Here is a 22,192-nt window from a genome sequence, read left to right as displayed (position 1 = left end):
TCCCTGTTCTACGACAAGAAACTACTCTGATCCCTGCATCTAACTGTTTGCTCGTCAAGGTAAGGCCATGTACCATACTCATTTTGCGTCCAATTTCTTTTCGTTCAAGACAGTACATGCAAGGAACTAGTCACATGTTCTGAGTTTAGTCAAATTATTTTTCTATTTTTTTAAAGTTATTCAAATACTTATCCGCATGTGAATAACGTGTATAGTTCCAAGAACCAAAACATACTTTGCATTGAACCTTTTATGTGTCATTTAATTTTTTAACACATTGGTATTCATAGAGAATTGTTGATCTTTACTTTTCAGAACTTTCCACAATGCCTGCCTGTTCCATTGGCGGTTGTCCTTCGAAGACCCATAATAAATCTGAAGGTACTATAATGCATGTTTTCCCTAAGACAATAGATCAGATAAGAGAATTGGGTCCGATATTGCGGATATCCACCCTCTGAGCTTGAAAGTAGAGTCCTAGAAGTCTTTGCGGACAAGAGGGGTGATCGATACCGCATCTGCAGCAGGCACTTTACCTCTGACATGTACTCCACATCATTGCTAATAAAGAACACCACACCGCGAGCGAGGCGAAAATTGCTCTCAACCGCTATTCCCACTCTATTCGTCCACATCCCTCCACTGGTGAGTCAAGTTTACGTATTTATCTCTCGGCCTTGCGGTAGTGTGTAGCATTAGCTAACAATAATTTCCCCATTTATGTATCCACTCAATATGAAGGCGGAAGATTCTCCATCCGTGTCGTTATTGCAGTCATCAGCCACTTCAAGCGCCTATCGGGTAATCTTACTTGGCTATTCTGCCACTGACTTGTTTTAGGCATGTAAATCAATAGTTTTAATTTATCGTGTAATTATTTTACCTAATGGTACACCCTTGTACTCGTCCTCTAGTCTTTGTTTTCAGTTATAATTATTGTTATCCAAAATAATTCAAGTACTGTCTTTCAGGGAGATGCTGAGGAGTCCAACGTATTGACGACTACCGTTGATGTCACTCAGATGCTCGAGGTACGTTTCAGGACAGTTCCATCGATGGAGATCATCAGATCTTGCATTCTTGTAGCGTGATTGTTACACACAATGTTTCTTTCGTTTTTAGCCATTGATATGTCCTTCTGTCGTCGCCCTCCTATGTGTCTTCTTTTTTCAATATTGTGTTCATTACTAATGAAAGTCCTATGTTTCAGGGAGTCGATGGAGCATTAGTCCAAGAAGAAGGGGGAGCGTGCAGTTACGGGTCGGCGCAACAGCTTGCAGAAGTGTGCACCGCAGTTACATCGTCCCTTGATGTTCTTATGCATTTCGAGGTATGGATACTGACAGTTCGATGAAGCGAAATCATATGACGTGATTACATCCGCTATACTTCCTTCTTTATTAACGCAAGTACTATGTTTCAGGGAGATGACGGAGCTTCTTCTACAAGAACATCACCCCTAGTAGTTGATGCAGATTTCTGGGTGGTGACACTTCCAACGATCGAGCAAATCGAATCATATTTAGATATCCATTATTTATTTTAGACAACTGATCATTTGTGCAGGTCTATTTAGATGAGCCGTTCACGCCTGCACAAACTTTCTGTTCTTTTTATCAAAATAGAAAACCATACTCATGCAATTACTGTGTTTCAGGGAGTCACTGAAGCATCATCTTCAATAATATCAATGGAAGTCTATGAGGAGCCCGAGGTATGGATCTTGACAGTTCCATCTAACTAGATCAACAATGCGTGAATAATTGTCGTTTGAATGTTCTACACAAAGCGTTCATTCGTGTTTTGCTATTGAGATGTACGTGGGTATTGGTCCCCAAGTACATTTTGTGTTTTCGATATTATTATACATACTAATGAAAGTTCTATGTTTCAGGGAGTCCATGGAGCGTCAGTGCGTGATGGATGTGCTTATCAGGAAAACATAGTCGTTGCAGCGCAAGAGGAAGTGGAGACATGCACACACGAGTCGGAGCAACAGCGTCCTGATGTTGAAGTTCGAGGCAAGAAAGTTTCAAAGAAAAGAAAGCAAAAGAAGGTTAGTGTCCTGGTCACTATATTATGTTGTTTTTCACTGTTAATAGTTAAATACTGTAAGTTGTGTTTAAACTGAACACCCCTTTTCCAATCTGTCCTCTAGTTGCGAGTGGGTGTACGAACTAGATCTACACAGACAGTGAAGCGAACGAGAGATGTTGCTTGTCAAACATTGTGGCGGGGACTTGAGACTGGAGAAGCATTGTGCCAATGGGAAGAATATGAAGTGATTGACAACGGAGCTATACCACCACCAGCCATTGATAGTGAATGTCCTCCTGGTAGTTCGGATGCAGTCGGAGATCAATTCACAGAATCCACACCCGCAAAAACTAAGACCGCGAGAAAGTTGAAGAAATTGTTTTATTCACCCATCGCCGGAGAAGGAACAGATGTTGCAATGGAAGAGAATGAAGTAGACGACAATGAAACACCATCAATATCACTGAACATAGCGGAAGACGATATCAGAGATTCTACCTTTCATGTGAGTGACATGTCCTCAACGTTACAGGCCGAACCAGCTGGGATGCAGAGTGACAGTATAAGGAAAGAGGCCAAATTCATTGTATTCGATAGTTGTTTGATATTATTATTCGGATTAAATGTGGGCATTTGGTAGGTGGGGAAGTATGTGGGGAGCCATTGATTAATGTGACTCGTGCAATTCGAGGCACTAACCTTAAAATACATGCCACCTGTACAAAATATCATCCTTTCACATGGTCTGCACAACCTATGCTGGGACAACTGCCAGCAGGCAATCTACTTTGTGCAGCGGCTGCACTTTTTAGTGGTTCAAGTTTTAAAAAATTAGAGTCTTTCTTTCAGTTTGTGGGAATCCATTTCATTGCGAAAACTCAGTTCTACAAATACCAAACCGATTATCTATTTCCAGCCATTAGCGAAGCTTGGAGAATGGAAAAAATGTCTATTGATAGTACATTCGCGGGCAAACGGTTCAGGCTAGCCGGTGATGGACAGTGCGACAGCCCAGGATTTTCAGCCAAGTACTGCACCTACCACTTTCAGGACATGGAAAGTAAGAAAATTGTGAGTTCGGTGGTCGTGCAGGTGTCACAAAGTACATCCTCAGTGGCCATGGAGAAAGTTGGCTTTGTAGCATCATTGCAAGAACTACAATCGCGGGGAATGGTGATCGACCTGATAGCCACGGACAGACACGTTTCAATTGCCAAGACAATGAGAGAACAGTACAAAAATATAAATCACCAATTTGACGTTTGGCATCTTGCAAAATCAATCAATAAAAAATTGTCGGCTGCAGGTAAAAAAAAAGAATTGCAAGGTATTTCACAGTGGTCCAAGTCAATCAGCAACCATCTTTGGTGGAGCTCAAAAACATGTGGAGGGTCGTTGGAAATTCTACTGGAAAAATGGCGGTCAGTAATGCCACACTGTACAAACGTTCACCGATGGAACACGAACCAACATTTCCACAATTGTGAACATGGCCATTTGTCCACAGAGGAGGCACGGAAGAAGAAGTGGTTGATTCCTTCATCACCCACTCACAAAGCCATTGAAAAGATTGTATTTGATAAAACTATAACAAAAGCTTTGAGGGGACTCACGGAATTCTGCCACACAGGAGATTTGGAGGTGTTCCACAATATGTGCCTAAAGTACAGGCCAAAACGATTGCATTTTGGCATGGAGGGCATGATAAATCGGACTCTTTTAGCGGTCTTGGCACATAACCATAATGTTGGCCGTCAACAAAGTAGGACGACCGGAACTTTAGGGACGCTTCGCTACAATAAGGCCTTCACTAAAAGAAGTAAACAATGGGTGATCAAACCAGTGTTTGAGGATATGCAATATGAGTTTATTGAGAAACTTATTGTTGACGTCCTAGATAGGCACATAAATGGAGTTGTGAACGAACCTGTGCAGGGGACAACTGCATTGCCACCCAACATTGCCTCTGTTCCATGTCCACCTAAAGAAGAACTCATTGAGAAATACACATCACGGTTTAAATGATTGTAATTTGATTGTCTGTTCTCTCGAGTCTCCTCATGTCGCAGGCCCATTGAATATGTGTATCTATCCAGCCTTGTTCATTTGCGCATTAAATTAAACCAAACAGTAATATAAATCATTTTTCAAAAAATATAGAATGTCTCCGTATTTATGGTTCTGTGGGGCTGCAAAGCACGCAGACAAAATGCAAAGATGGAGTGTAAATTTCAAGTCCTGTGAGAATGCCTTACACTTAATGTAGCTAACTAGGAATGTGTGCTCGTTCAAAGTGAAGGTCAGCTGCTTTGATTTTTTCTCGGGTGCCAGAATGGCCCACGAATCAGTGTAAGGTTCTATTGTATTTTGACCTTGACAGGCCGGGACCACGTAAGAAACGATAATGAATATAATTTCAGAAACGAAAGCCATTTCATGTTCGTTCATTAGAAGAAATAACGTCGGCATAGAAGGAGTGGTATTTCGGGGCTGCCCTACGCACAGACACAATGGAAAATGCAAATATAATGTAAGTAACTCTTTAGATGAGTTTATACCGCAATTTAATTACTATACAGTAGCTTTAAAGACGGGTTAAGTTGTACTTGTTCGTTCTATGTGGCATATTGTTTTGTACCGCGCACTATCTTGGGGAGAACCGTCTACTTTTACGGAAGCACCTCAAAACCTTTGCTTCTGCTTTCTCTCTCCCTCTCCCCTGCTACAACTGGTCCACTGTCTGCGATCTCGGTCCTGGGCCCTTCCACTCTCCACCTGCACTCCCTGTCAACCCCTGCACTGAGGTACTGTCTCAGTATCCTACAGCCCCCCCTTGACGTTTAAAACCCAGTTGCACTGTCCTAGCTATGAAATAATTTCCCGACCGAATATATAAAATGAATAATTTTAATAAAGATCTGATGGTGAGACTAATTTAATTTTTTATGTTTTTCAAACAGGTACTTCACCCATTATTGTCTGTTTCACGAGTACCAGACACCGGCGGATGGATTTTATAACCGCCAGTTGCTTCTCCGCGTGAACAACGTTACCACCCTGACCATTTTATGGGACGATCGCCAAGTACAAGTATGCCCTTACGCGGTACTAACGGCTAGATGCAACATACAGACCGTTGTGGTGGCCTAGTGCCTCGTCGTTGGAACAGCCATGCGATTATCAGTGCGACCGAAGAGCTTATTTTATCGTAAACCAACACCCTGTGTACTGAACACGAACATCGCTTGCCTCAAGACGAACTATTTTGGATCGAGAGCAAATAAAAATGAAAATCGCTGAATATTCTCTAAACATTTGATGTCCAATAAATGTACTTTGCCAAATGTACAATCTTGCAGTTTGCTTTTAAACCACAGTTTCATATTCCGAATTGTGGCGCTGTATTGTGAGATGATCTAAGACCCTGTGTACAGCAAAGGAACATCGCGTGCCTCAAAACAAACTTTTTGGAACGTGAGCAAATAAAAATGAAAATCGCTGAATATTCTCTAAACATTTGATGTCAAATAAATGTACTTTACCAAATTTACAATCTTGCGGTTCGATTTAAAAGTACAGTTTCATATTGCGAATTGTGGCGCGCTGTGTTGTGTGAGCTGATCTGTGTTGATTTCCGGGTTCTGTGTGGAGTCGCGTAGAAGACGCCTGGGCGCGTTTGCCTACGCAGCACAGTCACGTCACGGATAGAGGCGGGGAATATGAATGTTTTGATAAAGTCTGTTTCAGGGGCGGGGGATTTGATTTAGTGCCGCAAAAGCAGGTGAGCCTGGGCGATGCGGCAAGTGATAGGATTATCATAAAATGGCGGCTGATTTCGAGTGCGTTAATGGACGAAAAGTCGGGAAAGGTCCATAGGAAAGTTTTCTACGATCTACCGAGTTATGCTTAAAAACGCATGGCCGAACCGTAGGGACAATAAAAAAAAAGTCCCGGAACTCTCCTTTAATGAGTCAGGGCAGTCATTAGGTTTGGCACTATAGGTAATGCAACATTTGTGTCTTTGGAGCATGAAATGTCCAGTTCCAGGGTACAGTTTGCAGCCTTACAGCTCTTGTGTCTCTGGCACTTAAGACTGGATGCAGTCACGTGAATTGTGTGATATTACTAGTTTGCAAAGTACTATCACCACATCATGAATGCTATTTATTTGGGCAGGCAGGGCACGTTGGGAACTACCCAGGACCAACCCCAGCTGGGTGATGGCACCTTGCGCTAGTTTCGCCCTCTCGTTGAGATTTTGTACAGATCCACAATACATTCTACCAGTATAGTTACTCCATATTGGAGTTGATGAAGCTTATAGACATTCTACCCAATCTAGCTGCTCCATGAAGCATGTACTGCATTTAAAAGTAACATTTTTGGTTGATTTTGCTTGTCCATTATGCAGCCGTGCAATGGTTAAAGGCCAAAATACCTTCTCTTGCATGGCTGCCGAAGTGTACCTGTATGTTTCTTCATCTTCTGGTTGTTTTCTGCTTTTCTTCTCCACAGAATGAATGGTGTTCTAATGGGCACCTTTTTTTTGCATTTTGTTGGTTGTTTTAATTGGGCAGCATGGAGCAAAATTAATTGTTGCAACTACAGGTTAAGCACTGTTTACCCGTGTACAAAATATGGTCCCGATGGCCACAAGAATGCATACCAAATTCCTTGACGTTTGAAGACTTACCCTCGGAGAAACCATGTGTTTATACAACCTAATACCAATGCGTAAAATGTGATGTTTCTGGAGCAGGTTGCAATTATTACTAATTGTTGTGTCCCTTATCTCCCATGCCACCAGTTTCAATTGTTAACAGAGTTGTTTCAAGAGGAGGAGAAGAGCCTCAGTCCCACCTCCGTAACCCCTCAGGGCCGGACCCTGCTGTCGAGAACTTCCGTACGCCCAGCCAAACTCAAGTCAGGCCAAACGAGCAAAGAGCACAAGAAGACTGTTGGGCACCAGGTACTGCCAAAAAACTGTTATCCCTCCTTTTCGTGATTACCATTAGGTTTAATTTTGATGTTTGAAGGGGGACAAATAAACTGTTTCCAGGTAGATGCAAAGTTGATTGAATTGATGTTGTGCAACAAGATTACTGAAGTGGAGTTCTCTCCTTGTTCCCATCTTCCAGCCCAAGTGTTTTTACAGATTGCTGGCTTTATCTTGAACCAGGATGGGCATATGTTCCCACTCAGATTTATTTGGGAAAATGTCCTACTCTGACACGAACTCCTGCCGCAACACATTCTACAGTTCTGGGTATTATGTGGTTGGTACTTGCACTAGAGCTTTGACAGAAACTGTGAGTAAGGGGAAAATGAAGAATTATGGTAATCTGTATCTATATGCAAACCTCTTAGTACTTCTCATCTCTTCTGGGTTTCTTCATTTACTGATTAGCCATACTATTGAGGGATTAAATCTGTACTGTATGGGCTAATGCTACAAGAAAAGATGTTTCAGAAGATACTAGTATGACATTACATGTGCACCATCGCGCGGTGTCGAACAATGACTTTAATTTCAATTAGTTTCATCATGTGAAATAATTACATTTTGATTCTTAAAGTTGATCTTTATTTATGCATCAATTTATTTATGAGTTCATACACCTTAATATTTATTTTGGCTTTATTGTACATATGTATTTGTACATCAATTGAGTCATGAATTCTTTAGCCACTTGTCAATCCCAATAATCAATGCAGTTCTCCAATCTTCCTACATCAAGTTATCCCAAATTCATGATATTGACAGCGCAATTATTCCTAAATTCTTAATTCATTTAATCAGGATTTCATAGAATTCATGAATTAGGTAACCAATAGTCAATACAACAATTGATTTAATCATTTGGTCCTTAAAACTGATTTAGCCTCAATTCAGAAAGTATATTTTGCCAAGAAAAACCATGCCATCCTATACGTACAACATGACCCAAGAAGGTTTTCTGTTGCACCCCCCGCCCCCTTTTAATGTTTACCTAAACATTGGGACTATTTGTGCAGATAGTCTTGGGGCTAACCAGTGTGAGGAGGGCACAAACTGTCATTTTGTTTTCTAATGTGGTCATGTCTATGGGAGGAAGAATCCTGAAACCACCTTCTCTGAAGCAAGGAGAGGACTTTAGAAATAGCTGGAAGTGTCTGGTAAAGTCAAAGTAAAAGTAAAGTATCCGAAATGACTGCCGCTTAACGTAAGAGCTAAAATGAAAGTCCTCTCCAGTCTGAGGGACTGGTTTCATTCTAAACAGTGCACAAAGCAAAAGGCGAAATTGAGTCCTGGTTAAGCTAAATATCTTCGGTCTATATCTAATTCTAGCACCCCAGCTAGTGAAGCCCACTAGGGGTCCATTTACACTGATCACTCCATCTGCAGAAGCACAACCATCTGCAGCATGAATAAAGTTTCTGTGTACTGTCTCTGGGTGCCCACCACAATGTAAAATACGTCCTCTGAAGACTTGCAGCCTTGGAACCGTAGGTGCTCATGAGCCTAGCGTGCAGCTGAAGGCTGCCCTGGTCTGAGTGGAAGACCCTAACAAATTCCTGAGTCTGAAGGCCCAGAAAGATCGGGATCCTCAACACGCACTGCTGCTCAGATTGTTTGTCTGCGTATCAGACCCTCTGCAGCCACTGTAGGGCCACCAATATTTGTCCACCTCTAGTGCCTGAATCTCATCGGGACGATATGCGGTAGGGGAGTTGGAGGTAACGCGTAGATGATCGTGAAGGTTAATGGCACCAGCAAGGTGTCGCCCAGCGCACGCTTCCTGGGCATCTCTCGAGCACAAAAGCGGTGTGATAAATCTGATGATGTCATCACTCCTTTCCCAGAGGTAGCCTCTCCTTGTGATCCTGACCCTGGGGGTGGCTATTTGAGGGAGGTGCACATGGGGAAGACGACTCTCAAGGGGGTGGAGACACCCCTTCAGTGTCTCAAGCCCTCATGACGTATTGTCAGTAACCATCCTTATTCTCCAACAGTTAGTCATAGAACTTCCAAACATCGCATAGTTACATCAGTAGCAAAGGCTGACATGAGGAGGAGAGCAACCGGAATGAAGAGCCCTCGGTTCAATCGACGGCAATGCTCTAGCTGTTGGAGGAATCTAATTGGCTCCAAATGGCTCCCTTCAGTACCGCAGGTGCTTAAAGATGGAGCCGTGGAGAACTTTTCAATAGAATCAACCGACTAGTCCCTGCCGGTGAAGCCAAGCTGGGATGTCCACAGGCGAGCAGGGAGACAGTGAGAGATGGACTGCAGGAGCTGGTTCACTGCACTGGGATCACAGCAGGAGGACAAGAGGACCCTTCCTGGTGATTGCAGGAACCGAGAAGCAGTACCAACACCACCCGAACATGGAGAAGGGGTCTGGTGTGAAGCAGGAGCTGCATAGGGCATGGAGGCCACCAGACCAAGCTGGTAAGCCCGTGAACTGGAGGCAGGACGCTGCGGCACTTCTGTATGTTTGCTGTGAGTGGTTCAGAGAAACCCAAAGACAGCCGTTGAGCCACGAGAAGGGAAGCTGGATTACCGGGGAGCCCCAGCAGCTCCATCAAGTACCGATAAGTGTCAGTTACATGAGTCGGTTGACTCCAATAAGTGTCAGTTACATGAGTCGGTTGACTCCAAGCAAGGAGGTTGGGGTCACTCGAACATTTGATAAAGGAAGTAAATGAAAGTGAGTTTGAGACACTGGGGGGGTCATTAAAAGGTGGGTGGTAAGGGATACCGGGCACCGGTAAGGAGACCGGTGCCGGTAATCCCTTACCGCCCTATTCCAAGGTCCCTTGGCGGGGACCGTAAGGAACGTGTTGTCTGGCCACACGTCCCTTACGGGTCCCGCTAAGGGACCAGGGCGCTAATAACGGGCTTGCAAGTCGCGAGCCCGTTATTAGCACCCTCCCCATTCCCATTGAGCCCTGTGGGGAATGGCATGTTCAATGGGGACTTACCAGTCCCGCCAGGGTCGGACTACACCGGTAAATCCCCATTGAACTACACCGGTGCCGGACCCGTTATTGGTGGCAGTCATGGCGCAAATAGCGCCATGACTACCACCAATCTCGGAATGAGGCCCTGGGCCTCATTACGACCCAGGCGGTAAGTTACCGCCTGGGTCGTACCTTTACCACTACGTTTACGCCATGGTGGTTGGCGGACTTACCGCCCCATTCCGAGGTTGGCGGGGCGGTAAGTCCCCAATCCCCATTTACCCTTCCCCATTCCCATCTTTGCCCCATAGGGCATAATGGGAGTGGGGAAGGCGTTAATTACGCCACCGTAAATCACGGTGGCGTAATTATCAAGGTCCCTTAGCGCCATGGATTTTAACACCTGCTAAAAGCAGGTGTTAAAACCTCCATGGCGCTAAGGGACCTCGGAATCAGGCGGTAAGGGTCGGCGCTGTTTACGCCGCAGTAAATCCCTTACCGCCTGAGTCGTAATGAGGCCCCCTGTGTTTTGATTAGTGATACAGAATATTGGAATTGTGTGAATACAAGAAATACAGGAATAGAGAACGAACCTGGCAGGAGAGTATATCAGGTGTCTAGCAATTATGGGACCACATGCAAATTGTGCAAAGGAACTACATGAGAAAACCTGGCTGGAGAGAATACCAGATATTTTGCGAGTCTGGGAACCGCACCCACATTGTGGTACTTTTAAAAGTGAATCCCAAAGAAATGAATTGTATTTGATTGTGGAAAAGCCTTTGGGAAGGGAGTTATTTCCTGTGGAGTGAATTGTATCACCAGGAGGAGGAGGAGGAGGAGGAGGCGGCAGTGGTGATCATCCTGTTGGGCTTTAAAGAACTTGCTTATTCTTTGGAACCTTGTGTTTTGGTGGCGAGAAACCTATGGAAGGGAGCCATTCCCAGGAACTGCGAACATTATCCATTTGGAACTTGTGTTGGATTATACCTTTTTGTTGAACTTGTACATTTGTGCACTTTTCAAGTCAGAGATAATACCTTTAACACCTTAAAGTTACTTTTAGAATGAGAGGGCTAGGATAGGATTTCAGACACAGAAAATGTTTGCTTTGGACATCTTGACACAGGACAGACCCTTAGGTTTGGGTGAGGTAGGGAATTACCTCCTAGATAATACAGTGAGGCATTTTCCAACCCCTTTGTTATTTAATAAAAGCTTTTCTGATGCTTGTTAATTTGCTTAGAATCACATACTGTGCATATGGTTCGACATCCAGTGGTAACCGTGGAGTATTGCATCTCGTTTTCAGGGACGGAAAGGGGACGTCTGCATAGACGTGTCTGTAACACTATCCCTATCGTGACGTGTAGTGTACCCAAAATCCCTCACGCGCCGAGATCCTTAAGATTGTTTTTTTTCCGCCCAGATAACTGGTCGCCCCATAGCAGAGCTCTTACTTAACAGACATTGTTTATTATCCTAACCGACTTGTCGGTTAGTTCCCCCTTAAGTCATTTCGACGCCAAGAACAACTTCGACGAAGACTACAGTGGACTTGAATACTGTGGTGGTGTTAGGCGCCTACGATCCGGTGGGTGTAGCATCCATATGGCCAGGCCTTCTGGCCAGCCTGTACGGTAGGGAGAGTGGGGTCGGGTGGCCATATTTCGGGTATGTCTTGCCTCTTTCCCCCTCTTTACCCTATAGGTCTGGTCATCTTCCCCTTTGGCTACGGAAAGGACTCCTTTTAGGTTCTGTCCTAAGTGTAGGACTAGATACCCTTGGAAGGATGAACACAGGAACTGCAACTCCTTTCTCCCCTTAGATCACGACGAAAAGCGGTGTGTGGCTTGCAAACTCCTTCAGCCTAAGACCCTTAAGGAGCTCTGTGTAAAGCGGTGGGCTGCATACGGTATGTCGCGGGTGGAATCCCCTTCCCCCACCGCCACACCCGTCGAAAGTGAAAGGGGCACCTCTGATAACCAAACATCCATTGCGGATGTCATAGACCTCGAGACGGGCGCTTCTAGATCCGCCACGCCAGTCCCCGACCCTTTAAGGCCTGACTCTGGTCTTGCTTCCGGGACAACACCCGGCGACAGGGGTGTACAAGCGCATTATATTAAGCCCACAACCCCTACACCTATTTCAACGGATACATCGAAAAAGGTAAAAGCGCCAGCAGGACCAGCGAAAATTTCAGCGGATTCCACAGATCGTTCAGATCCAAAGCTTCCCCGCATCTGCAACAGCGTCTTGCGACTGGGCATTCCAAGACAAACAAGGGCTCTATCCCTAAATCGGGTTTAAACGTGGAAGCGCGCGAATCCGACGCTACGACAATTCCGAAGGCCCAAAAATCACGACTAGTCCTCAAGGTGAAAAACCAACCGCTAGGCCCTCTAACACCGCGGAAGGCGGTAACTCTGCCGATAAACCTTCGGGCCCACTAATTCACACTGATTCAGCGGTAATCGATCAGAGCATCGGGAGAATTACTTCGGCGGTTGGACTTATTCCCGTTCTGCCGAAAAACATGGGGCAGGCCGCGGACAAATCCTTAGATACGTCAGGGTGCCCCGATTCTCACGATACCTATGAGGACAGTCAAGAGCCTCTTCCAACACCCTGAGAGACAATTATCAATGCCAAAGGGCGAAAGACAACGCTTTTTCACCCGTAGGCCCTTCTGGGTCCTCTAAATGGACTAGAGAAATTTGAGGGGTGTATGGACCATCTTAAAAGAATTACCAACTTTTCTGACCATCCTTCCCCCGAAAAGAACTCTGGTGAACCTACCCTTCAATCTGCCTCACGTTTCCATGAAGATCAGCCTTCTGTCCCTCGCCAGGCCTCGCCTGTAGACGACCAATTGGCCTTCAATACCATGTTAAAGAAGGCAGCTGAGCATTTTCAAATCTCTACCCAAGAGGCAGTGCCTAAGCAGGACTTTTTAGAGGATTTCCTTAAGAATAAACCTCCCTCTAACCAGGCCATTCACATCCTTAATTCTGTTAAAAGAAGATTGGCTCCTTCCCTAGTGTCACCAGCTCAAACCCGGGCAGTGAATTTGAGAGTTGAAAAGTTGTTTCGGCCAGCTCCTTCGGACCCTCAATACATTAAAGAGCATGCCACCCCAGTTTCTCTGGTAGTGACTACCACCCGGAAACAAGCAGGAGTACCCTTTGCTACAGGGGAGGCACCTCCAGATAGAGAATACAAAAGGCTTTATGCCCTAGGTAAACAGGTTACCTCGGCTGCCGCATATACTACGCGTATAGCGAATAACACAATGCTACTGTTGAGTTATGCTGACATTCAATGGAACCTAGTACAAGAAGGTCTCCAAGAGGTCCCAGAGCCCACCAGGTCCAATCTTCTCAATATTGTGGCCGAAGAAAGGCAAGTGAACCAGAATGTGATAAAGAACAATCTGGACACGGCTGAAACAGCAGGCAGGTCTCTGGCCCAAGGAACCTTACTCAAAAGGCGCGCTTGGCTGCGTACCTCAGAGTTTAAATCTAAAACACAAGCCTCACTCATCAATAAACCAATTGAAGAAGCTAACCTCTTCGGAAAAGCGGTCAATGAGGCCCTAGAAACAGCCAAGAAGGAGCATGAGACTCTTAAGTCTCTACAACAAATCACTCAAAGACCTTCCCCCCAGAGAGGAAATAATTCTCGGCGGTCCTTTCGAGGGCAGTCTCGTGCAAGTCAGAACAACTATGGCACAGAAATTTCAATGCCGGACAAACATCAGCCCCGCATACTACCCTCCAAGGGGTCAGCGACGCGGCAAAGCCAGAGGTAGAGGCCCCAATCCTAGAGGAGCTGCAGCCTCCGGTCAGAAATGACATCAGATCCAGGCCCCCTCTCATGTCACCCCGGTCGGGGGGCGTTTAACATCTTTCCTCACGGCATGGGAGGGGATAACTTCAGACCAGTGGGTCATAAAGACGGTCGCCCACGGGGACTGCATGGCATTTGCCCGACCTCCACAATTAAGACCACCGCACTCATGGCACCTTTCACCGGACCATCTGGAGATCCTGAATTAAGAGGTGGAAGCGCTGCTGGGAAAGGACGCCATAGAATTCTTCAGGTAAACAAGTGTATTTATTCAGTGTACTTCCTTATAAACCAAAAGGGCCTCACCATGTGCCCAGTTCTAGACCTGCGCCCAGCGAACAAGTTCATAAAACCTCAAATGTTTTGCATGGTAATGCTACAGCAGGTGATCCCACTGTGAAACAGGGGACTACATGGCAACATTGGACATGAAAGACGCATACTTTCATATTTTAATGTTGCCAGCGCACAGAAAATATCTAAGGTTCATGATAGAGGACAGGCATTACCAATTCAAGGTACTCCCCTTCGGCATCACCTCAGCGCCAAGGGTGTTTACGAAGGTCCTGGCAGTAGTGGCAGTACACCTGCGCAGGTTATCCATCCCGGTTTACCCTTACCTCGACGACTGGCTCATAACAGGGGACTCGTACGACACATGTTTTTTTAATACACAAAAGACCGTAGACCACCTGTTCAGTCTGGGGTTCTCTATCAACTAGAAGAAATTCAGTCTAATCCCCAACCAAATAAAACAATTTCTTGGACAAAAGACGGCCTCGTCTTCCCCTCCAACGAGAGGGGTCCGAACATGCCTTTTCAGATTCCTCAATATGTAGCCAGTCGGGAAGTGGCGGTGCGCAAAGCCATGCGTTTGCTAGGAATGATGGCGTTGTGCATATACTTGGTTCCCCATGCGTGGCTGTGCGTGTGTCCCATGCCAGAGTGGCTCAACAGCCAGTGGTGTCAGGCCAGCGGACAATGGGAAGATCTGGTAGTTGTCTCGCCAGCCCTCGTTCTCTCTCTGCAGTGGTGGTCAAGAGAAAACCTCTTGAAGGGGAAAACCTTCACCACCCCTGCAGTGGAAGCCACTCTCATGACGGATGCATCTCTCGCGGGGTGGGGAGCTCACCTGCTTCAGCAGCCAGCACATAGTGTGATCCCCTCAGGTAGCGTCCAACCATACATATTTACTGGAGCCATTAGCGGTGTTGAAGGCATTAAAGGCCTTTCAGATGCAACTACAAGTGAAGACAGTGCTGATTCTAACAGACAGCACTACAGCCATGTATTACCTGAACAATCAGGGGGGCACTCACTCTCCAGGGTTATCCAAACTGCCCCAAAACATTTGGATATGGGCCCCCAAACACAAGATGTTTCTGTTGTCCCAACATGTTCCAGGGGAACTCAATCTTCTGGCAGACGTCATCAGCAGAGATTTTCCTCTGTCCGAAGAATACGAATGGCGTCTGCACGAAGACATTGTATCCAACGTCTTCGCAGAATGGGACTTCCCAGAGATCGACCTGTTTGCAACTCAGGAGAATGCCCAATGCCAAGACTACGCCTCCAGGTACCCCCAGAATCGCTCCAAGTGGAACGGTCTCTGGATAAAATGGTCAGGGACATATGTCTACGCTCCCCCCCCCACCCCCGACTCCTTTTCTCAACAAGATAGTGCACAAGATGCACCAGGAACCAGTTACCATGATACTAGTGCCCCCCATGTGGGCCTGCCAACCCTGGTTCGCTCATCTGGTGGAAATGTCCCTCTCCCCACCAGTAAAACTACCCTGCCCATACAACATTGTCCCAGGACAGGGGGGAGACCCTACACCCATGCCCACAAACTTTGAACTTAGCAGCCTGGCTCCTGAAATCATAGAGTTTGGACACCTACAGCTCCCTCAGAGGTGCATGGACATACTGAGGAAAGCTAGAAAACCTAATACACGTTATTGCTATGCCAGCAAATTGAAAGTTTTGTCATCTGGTGTAATTCCAAGGGCGTCAATCCCATTGATTGCTCACCCACACACATTGTGCTGTACCTTACCCATCTGTTAAACACTGGGTTGGTCTTCAATTCCCTAAAGATGTATCTGGCTGCTCTCTCAGCCTACACCACATCACAACAAAAGGTGTTGTGGTGGAAGATACCTGTGATTAAGGCCTTTATGGAAGGGTTTAAGAGGATTTATCTTCCCATTTCTCACCCAGCTCCTGGGAGGGACCTAAATGTGGTTTTGACCAGGCTCATGGGAACGACCTTCCTAGTGGCTATCACTTCTATTAGAAGAGTTAGCGAACTACAGGCACTTTCTGTTCTAGACCCCTTTGTTACAGTCCACAGAGATAAGGTAATTCTGCACACTCACCCCAGATTTGCACCTAAATTAATCTCGAAGTTCCATGTGAAACAATCGATTGAACTACCTACCTTTTTCCAGAATCCTACTAGCATGGCCGAAAGAAGCCTACACACACTAGATGTGCGCAGGGCAGTCATGTTCTACCTGGAAAGAACTAAACCACTGAGGAAAAAAAACCAATTTTTTGTTTCAGTGGCAGCTGGTAGAGAAGGGGATCCTTTCTATAAATCAGCTATCTCAAGGTGGATTGTCAAATGCATCAAACTATGTTACACTCTTGCTAAGAGAGAACTGCCCTTTAAGCCTAGAGCACATTCTACTTGGGGCACTGGGGCATCCATAGCATTCATTGCAAATGTTCCCCTTGAGTGCATTTGCAAAGCGGCAACTTGGAGTTCTGGACAAGCAGTATTAAGATATCTTTTCTCTACTGTTCCTTCTCACAACCCACCTCCAACTCCGGGTACTGCTCGCTAGTCTATGCACAGCAGATTGACAAGCATCAGAAGGCATGCATTACTCACCGAGATAGCATTTCTGATGATTGTAACTGCTTAGATTCACATGCGCCCTCCCTACCTCCCCGCTCGGGGTAGAAGGAACATAGACCGCTTACTACTGCTCTCTTCTTCATGTACTCACTCACTATAGCCTTGGGCTCCCTCATGGCAGAAAAAATACAATCGGAGGGACCTTGACGCGTGAGGGATTTTGGGTACTCTAGACATCATGATAGGGATAGTGTTACAGACACGCCTATGCCGACGTCCCCTTTCGGTCCCTGAAAGACCAGATGCAATACTCAGCGGTTACCACTGGATGGCAGTCCATATGCACAGCATGAGAATCTAAGCAGATACAATCATCAGAAATGCTATTGCGGTGAGTAATGCATGTCATGCCAACCACCATGAGTCCTCTGTGTCCATGTCTCATTCCTGGTTCCTCACAGCGGGCATTTATTGCTTGCATGTGTTGCAAACCGGTCCACCAGCAGCAAGACCCTACATCTGAGAGATGCGGTTCAACATGGATTGATCCATAGACTACTTGTGTGACACAGACCACTTCTGCATAGATCTGCTCCCCTCATGCTGCTCTCCCTGGCTAGTTGGTAGACCTTGACCAGTTAACCACACACCGCGCCTCTGAAAAATCTGAGGGAGCCCACACCATTAAACTTGTTAAATGATGCATTGCATTGGTGGTGTCACCATCGACTTCCCAGCAACTGCAGCTGAAAGACCCATAGGACGAGATGAAAGACTCTCAGTTCCAAAAGAGTGATATGGACTTTGACCATCTCCCATGAGACCCCCATGCTCCTCATGGAAGCATCCTTGATGACTTGTGCAAATTACTGTCCCCAACTGTCAGTGGCGAATGTCCTCAGAGAACCAGACCTGGAGGCCATCGCCACCTGCGGCTCCCGGAAAGCCCTTACCACTGACCTTTTAGACGAGTCACTGGTAGAAACCTCAGTCTTTCTCTTTTTCTCCTCCATTTATCAGGATGGCCTTCTAGAGTGGGAACTTTTTCCATTCAGCCTCCTGGAACCGCAGAGGGACTCAAACTCAAGTCCTTCCCCCCGTGAGTGTGCAGAGTACTCCCGCTCTGGTTCTGAGAAACCCTTGCAGGAATCTGGTGACAAACGCATCTCTTTTGCCTTCTCCCGGTACATCAGTAGTCATTGTTCACAGAACCACCTAGCCTTTGATGTCCTTCTCCGACATGCCTCGCTTCACTTATTGTCATGCTGGGTACCTAGGCATCACACGCAGCGGTCACGGGCGACTGTAATGGACATTGTCATTGGACACTTGGTGCACCCCTTTAAAATTGAAGGCTTCTTGCACATTTCAGCGAAATATAAGTTGTCAAAGCCCACACAAATTAACCAAGGCAAACAAAATGTAAACGTGGATGACCATTCGAGCTCACGGCTTGCAGCGTGTTCCGATGTCGGCGCTGGAAATGGAACTGTTGGTTCGGGTAGGCATCAAAACATATATCCGGGACAGTCATTTCCGGTGGAGACCGCAAGGCGCAACTTTGCCGCACCTCATGTATAGGTGGCACCAGCTAGTGCCATGCAAGTTTGAATAAAAATGTCCGAAGTCCCAACCTGCAGGCTGGACATTTAAAAACCAGGAAGCTGCAGAGATTGTATTCATAGAACATAGGGCCTTTTGCCAACGTTCGGGCATCCCCAGAGTCCTTCTATATCTGATAGTTACTTGAGGACTAAACCCCCTAACATGATCACGCATTCAGACAGATCGATAATTGACCTCGATATCAATCGGGAAAGAAGCATGGGAGTACAACTCAGTTTTCATTCATCGATATGTAGGCCTCATCTATCAGTCCTTGTTAGGGAGAATTCTCCAGAATGGCTAATTTCCCTTACCTACTGAGTCCCTCAGCAGCTTTGCTGGATTTCTAGGATTTATTGTTTTTACCTGGTAAGAGTGTGAGCCTTTTTTCCCACTCTTACATGTGTTTTGCTGTGTGTGTTTAACATTTTTGTGTTCATAGACTGTGAAGCCTCACCTACTCCATGGGCATCATCTTTTTACTGTGTGTTACACAGTACCGTCAGTGCAGTGACACAGGGTTGTCTTTTTCAGACTTCCCAACTCCGACTCCATTTTTCTGAGACTGACTACTGTCTTCCAGAAACATGTAAAGTTGCCATTGACTTTATTAGTCTTTTTAATCTCACAGACCCAGTACAAACTATCTTACATAGAGTTCTGGAAAGGGTTAATAGTTATCCCTTTTTGTCTGTCTCTCATGGAACATTGTTTCGTTCCCTTTTCATTAAGACTTGGCTGGTGGCAGTGTTAACTACCCTATATTTCCTACTGCAGTTATCTTAAATAGCCCTAGTAGTGTTTTAGGCTATCTTAGTAGCCTCGAACTTAAACCCGCTGGTCCATATGGATTTTTGTACGGTTCTGGCTGGGTTTAGTCACCATTTCTTTTTGTAAAAGTCTTTCTCTGCGCGCCAAACCGGGGTTGATTCCTTTGTTCAGCATCCTTTTGCGGGCTTCTGCACAGAAGCCCTCCTTAGGGCCTGAATGTCTGAGGGGGACAGGATGTGAGGGAGGGGTTTGAGACTCCCTGCACAAGGTCTCCTTGGAGACCCATGTCGCACTCTAGCATGATTGGCTGAGGTGACTGTCCCGGCGGGACAGCCACCCTGATGTATGATTGACAGCCAGGCTGTGTGAATGGGGGAAACTGCATAAAAAGCAGGTCTCTTGGGTTTGGAAGTGAGTCGCCACTGGAAAGAGAGAACCAAAGAGGAGCTGACAGAAGAGGACCCCTAAAACGACTGAACCTCCCGGTGAAGCCCTGCTGAAGGTCCGAATCTTCATACTCTGCAAGGAATCTTCTCCTCTTGAGCTGGTGGGAACAACCAGTTCACCAAACTGCTCACCAGTCCTCCCTCCTCTGGTCGAATTTGCTGTTCAGAGCTACAGTGAACCGGATAGCCAGGAGGAACGGATCCTGCTTGCGTTTTAAGGAGCGCACCTTTTATTTGTTGCTTTGCTCTGCTGCTGGTTTCTTCCCTGAGCAGTGCAGGACCCTCCAGTCTTCCTACTTCGTGTCAGTCTGACAGTCGCTTCGGGAACCGTGAGTCTGCAGGATCTGCCAGGAACGTCTGCCTCAGCTACAGCCTTCTTCTCCATTTAAGGTATTGTTCAAATCTGGTTGTTTGTTTTGTCCAGTCACAGTGAAAGCATCCTTCTCCATTCTTTAAAGTAAATTTTCATCTGACCAACTTCGTTCTGAACTCTTGGCAAAGACTTAACCACAAACTAGATTAACTGTGTGATCTTGAGCAAAGACTCTGTTCCATTGACTTTCGGCCAGGTCCCTTGAATTTGATTTCCTCACTGTAGTTCCTTTTTCTAAATTGCCCTGCTTAAATAACTTGTTGGTGCTGCTCAATTTCTGCCTAACCTTTGTCTTTCCCTCACTTTTAAATTGCTCGAGTGCCATTTTGCTCACACTTCATTTTGAGCCTAACTTGTCCAGAATCTATTGGGTGCGGAGTAGTGTATTAGTAACGTGATTTTTTCAACTGCTTGATAATAGTGAAATGTTTAATAACTGATGTGTAAATAAATGTATATTCTTTTACTCAGAAACCTTGAGTCAGTGTTTGTTTGAATCCTGGTAATTGCTGTCCTTTGTGTAACTATTGATACTGCTCACTTGCTCTTGAGATAAGTCTGGCTGCTCAGCCATCGCTACCACTTTACTGTGTAGTACATGTTTGTACCAAAGGTGAATTTGTACTCTCAGGTGTAGTCTTAATTGTGTGTGGTGTTCCCAAAGGGTACTGCATATAATTCTGCCTAACACTCTTGTATGCTGGAGCTCTTCTATATGGATCGTACATGTGCATGATAGTTTGTACAAAATATTGTCCTTTGAATTCTACTTTATTCTGCATGCCATTTGTGGTGGGCAACAAAGTTTCCCGAGACACTACAGGACTGTGTTGTCCCATGAGTGCTGCATGGTCTCTTAACTAATGCATTTTTATTCTGTTGCACTTTTGCAGTTTCGGAACTCCCTTAACCTACTGATGGAGACACTTAATGCCACAACCCCACACTACGTGCGCTGCATTAAGCCAAACGATTTCAAGTTTCCGTTCACGTAAGTTTTTGCCATTGAATGAGAAAGTGATTGCTTGCATGACATATATCGGAAAGATATGGTGAAAGTAGTTGCTTGCTTCTTCTGGTTACACTCAAGCCATCTATGTGGGTATGGTAGAAAGACTGTTGTCTAGGATGGCCGGCATCTGCACCGACTACCCCTGCGAAGCAGCCAAGACATTATGCAGACAGTGGAGCGAAGAACAAGTACACATAAAGCAGAACAGTTAACTTAAGTGTCCGATTGACCTTTGTCGCAAATGTTTGCTGGGAGTTTGCCCTGGAGATATTGAGACAAGTGACAGCATTTGTACATGAAAGCGTGTGGCCATCTGTATTTCAGCAGGGGACCGCTGTGAGCATGTTTGTTGGTGATGCACAAGTAGAGTTGTGCCACAAGAAGGAAATTGCCAGGGGTGGTCGTTGATTTTGAGGACTGTTCGTTTAGGCAACTTGGTAAGCTGAAGATCGGGGAGTCCTTGGCAGATCATGATGTAGGGGAACCGGAGGGGAAATGTGCTTGCGACGACACTTGCTTTGATTGGCATCAGGGCAAGGCCCTGGGTTTATCATTTGGGTTAGTAGTTGCACTCAGCGCTTCCGAAGCGTGTGCTTCCTTCATGACCTGCTCCACGACATCATCTGAGTGTGTATGTATAGATCTGACAGCCTTCGTTCCTTGGCAGATGGGAAGATGAGAAAGTTGCCTTCAATATGGATTTGCAGTTGGGAAGCAAGTTTTCGCTAAGATGTCTGTTATTGTTGATGGGTTTGGTTGTGGATCTGTAGCTGCCTGTAATTAGCGAGTGGAGTGTAACTTTTGTGAGGTGTGATGAGTTCTTCTTGGAAGGTGGGGTAGGTTCGTTTTCTTTTCTGAATTACTGTTGGATAAAGTTCATGATGGGATGCTTAAATGTCTGCCTTGACTGGTAGCACGACCTGACCTGATATAAAGTTGCAGGGATGACCTTGAGTAGCTGATTTGCTCTGAAAAAACTCCCTTCCCCTATGCATTGTTTTCATATAATGGGGGTAAGTAAAGATTAGCCCTGCCCTTCACATATGTTCATTGTCCTAGCTTGGCATTACATGGCCTGCGGTAGCAGCCCAGTAGTTATGGTTAAGCTGCTAAACCATAGGAAGAGCACTTTTGGGCGGCTTAAAACTTCGCACCCCCTGGATGAATCCTCACCAAACTTTGAAAAAAATGTATATGGCCCGCTCTGAATCTTTTTGCAAAGTTTGGTGAGGTTTGGTCAAGGGGGGGCAAAGGTATAGGGGAGACCCCAACATTTTTTTTTTTCT

The 22,192-nt window shown here is 45.7% G+C and overlaps 1 protein-coding gene across 1 annotated transcript in view; it reads left to right on the top strand.

Moving 5' to 3' along the window:
* MYO5A (myosin VA) overlaps window positions 1-22,192 on the top strand; it is a 937,291-nt gene that overhangs the window by 531,021 nt on the left and 384,078 nt on the right. The window contains exons 15-16 of the mRNA XM_069624847.1: window positions 6,845-7,006; window positions 20,788-20,885. Coding sequence (XP_069480948.1) covers window positions 6,845-7,006; window positions 20,788-20,885 — 260 coding nt within the window. The remainder of the gene's footprint in view (window positions 1-6,844; window positions 7,007-20,787; window positions 20,886-22,192) is intronic.

The sequence above is a fragment of the Ambystoma mexicanum genome, chromosome 11 (genome assembly GCF_040938575.1).
Source record: "Ambystoma mexicanum isolate Mex_15411 chromosome 11, UKY_AmexF1_1, whole genome shotgun sequence".
NCBI lineage: Eukaryota > Metazoa > Chordata > Amphibia > Caudata > Ambystomatidae > Ambystoma > Ambystoma mexicanum.
Note: the sequence above shows the minus strand (reverse complement) of the source record. Positions and strands in the feature narration are given on the sequence as shown.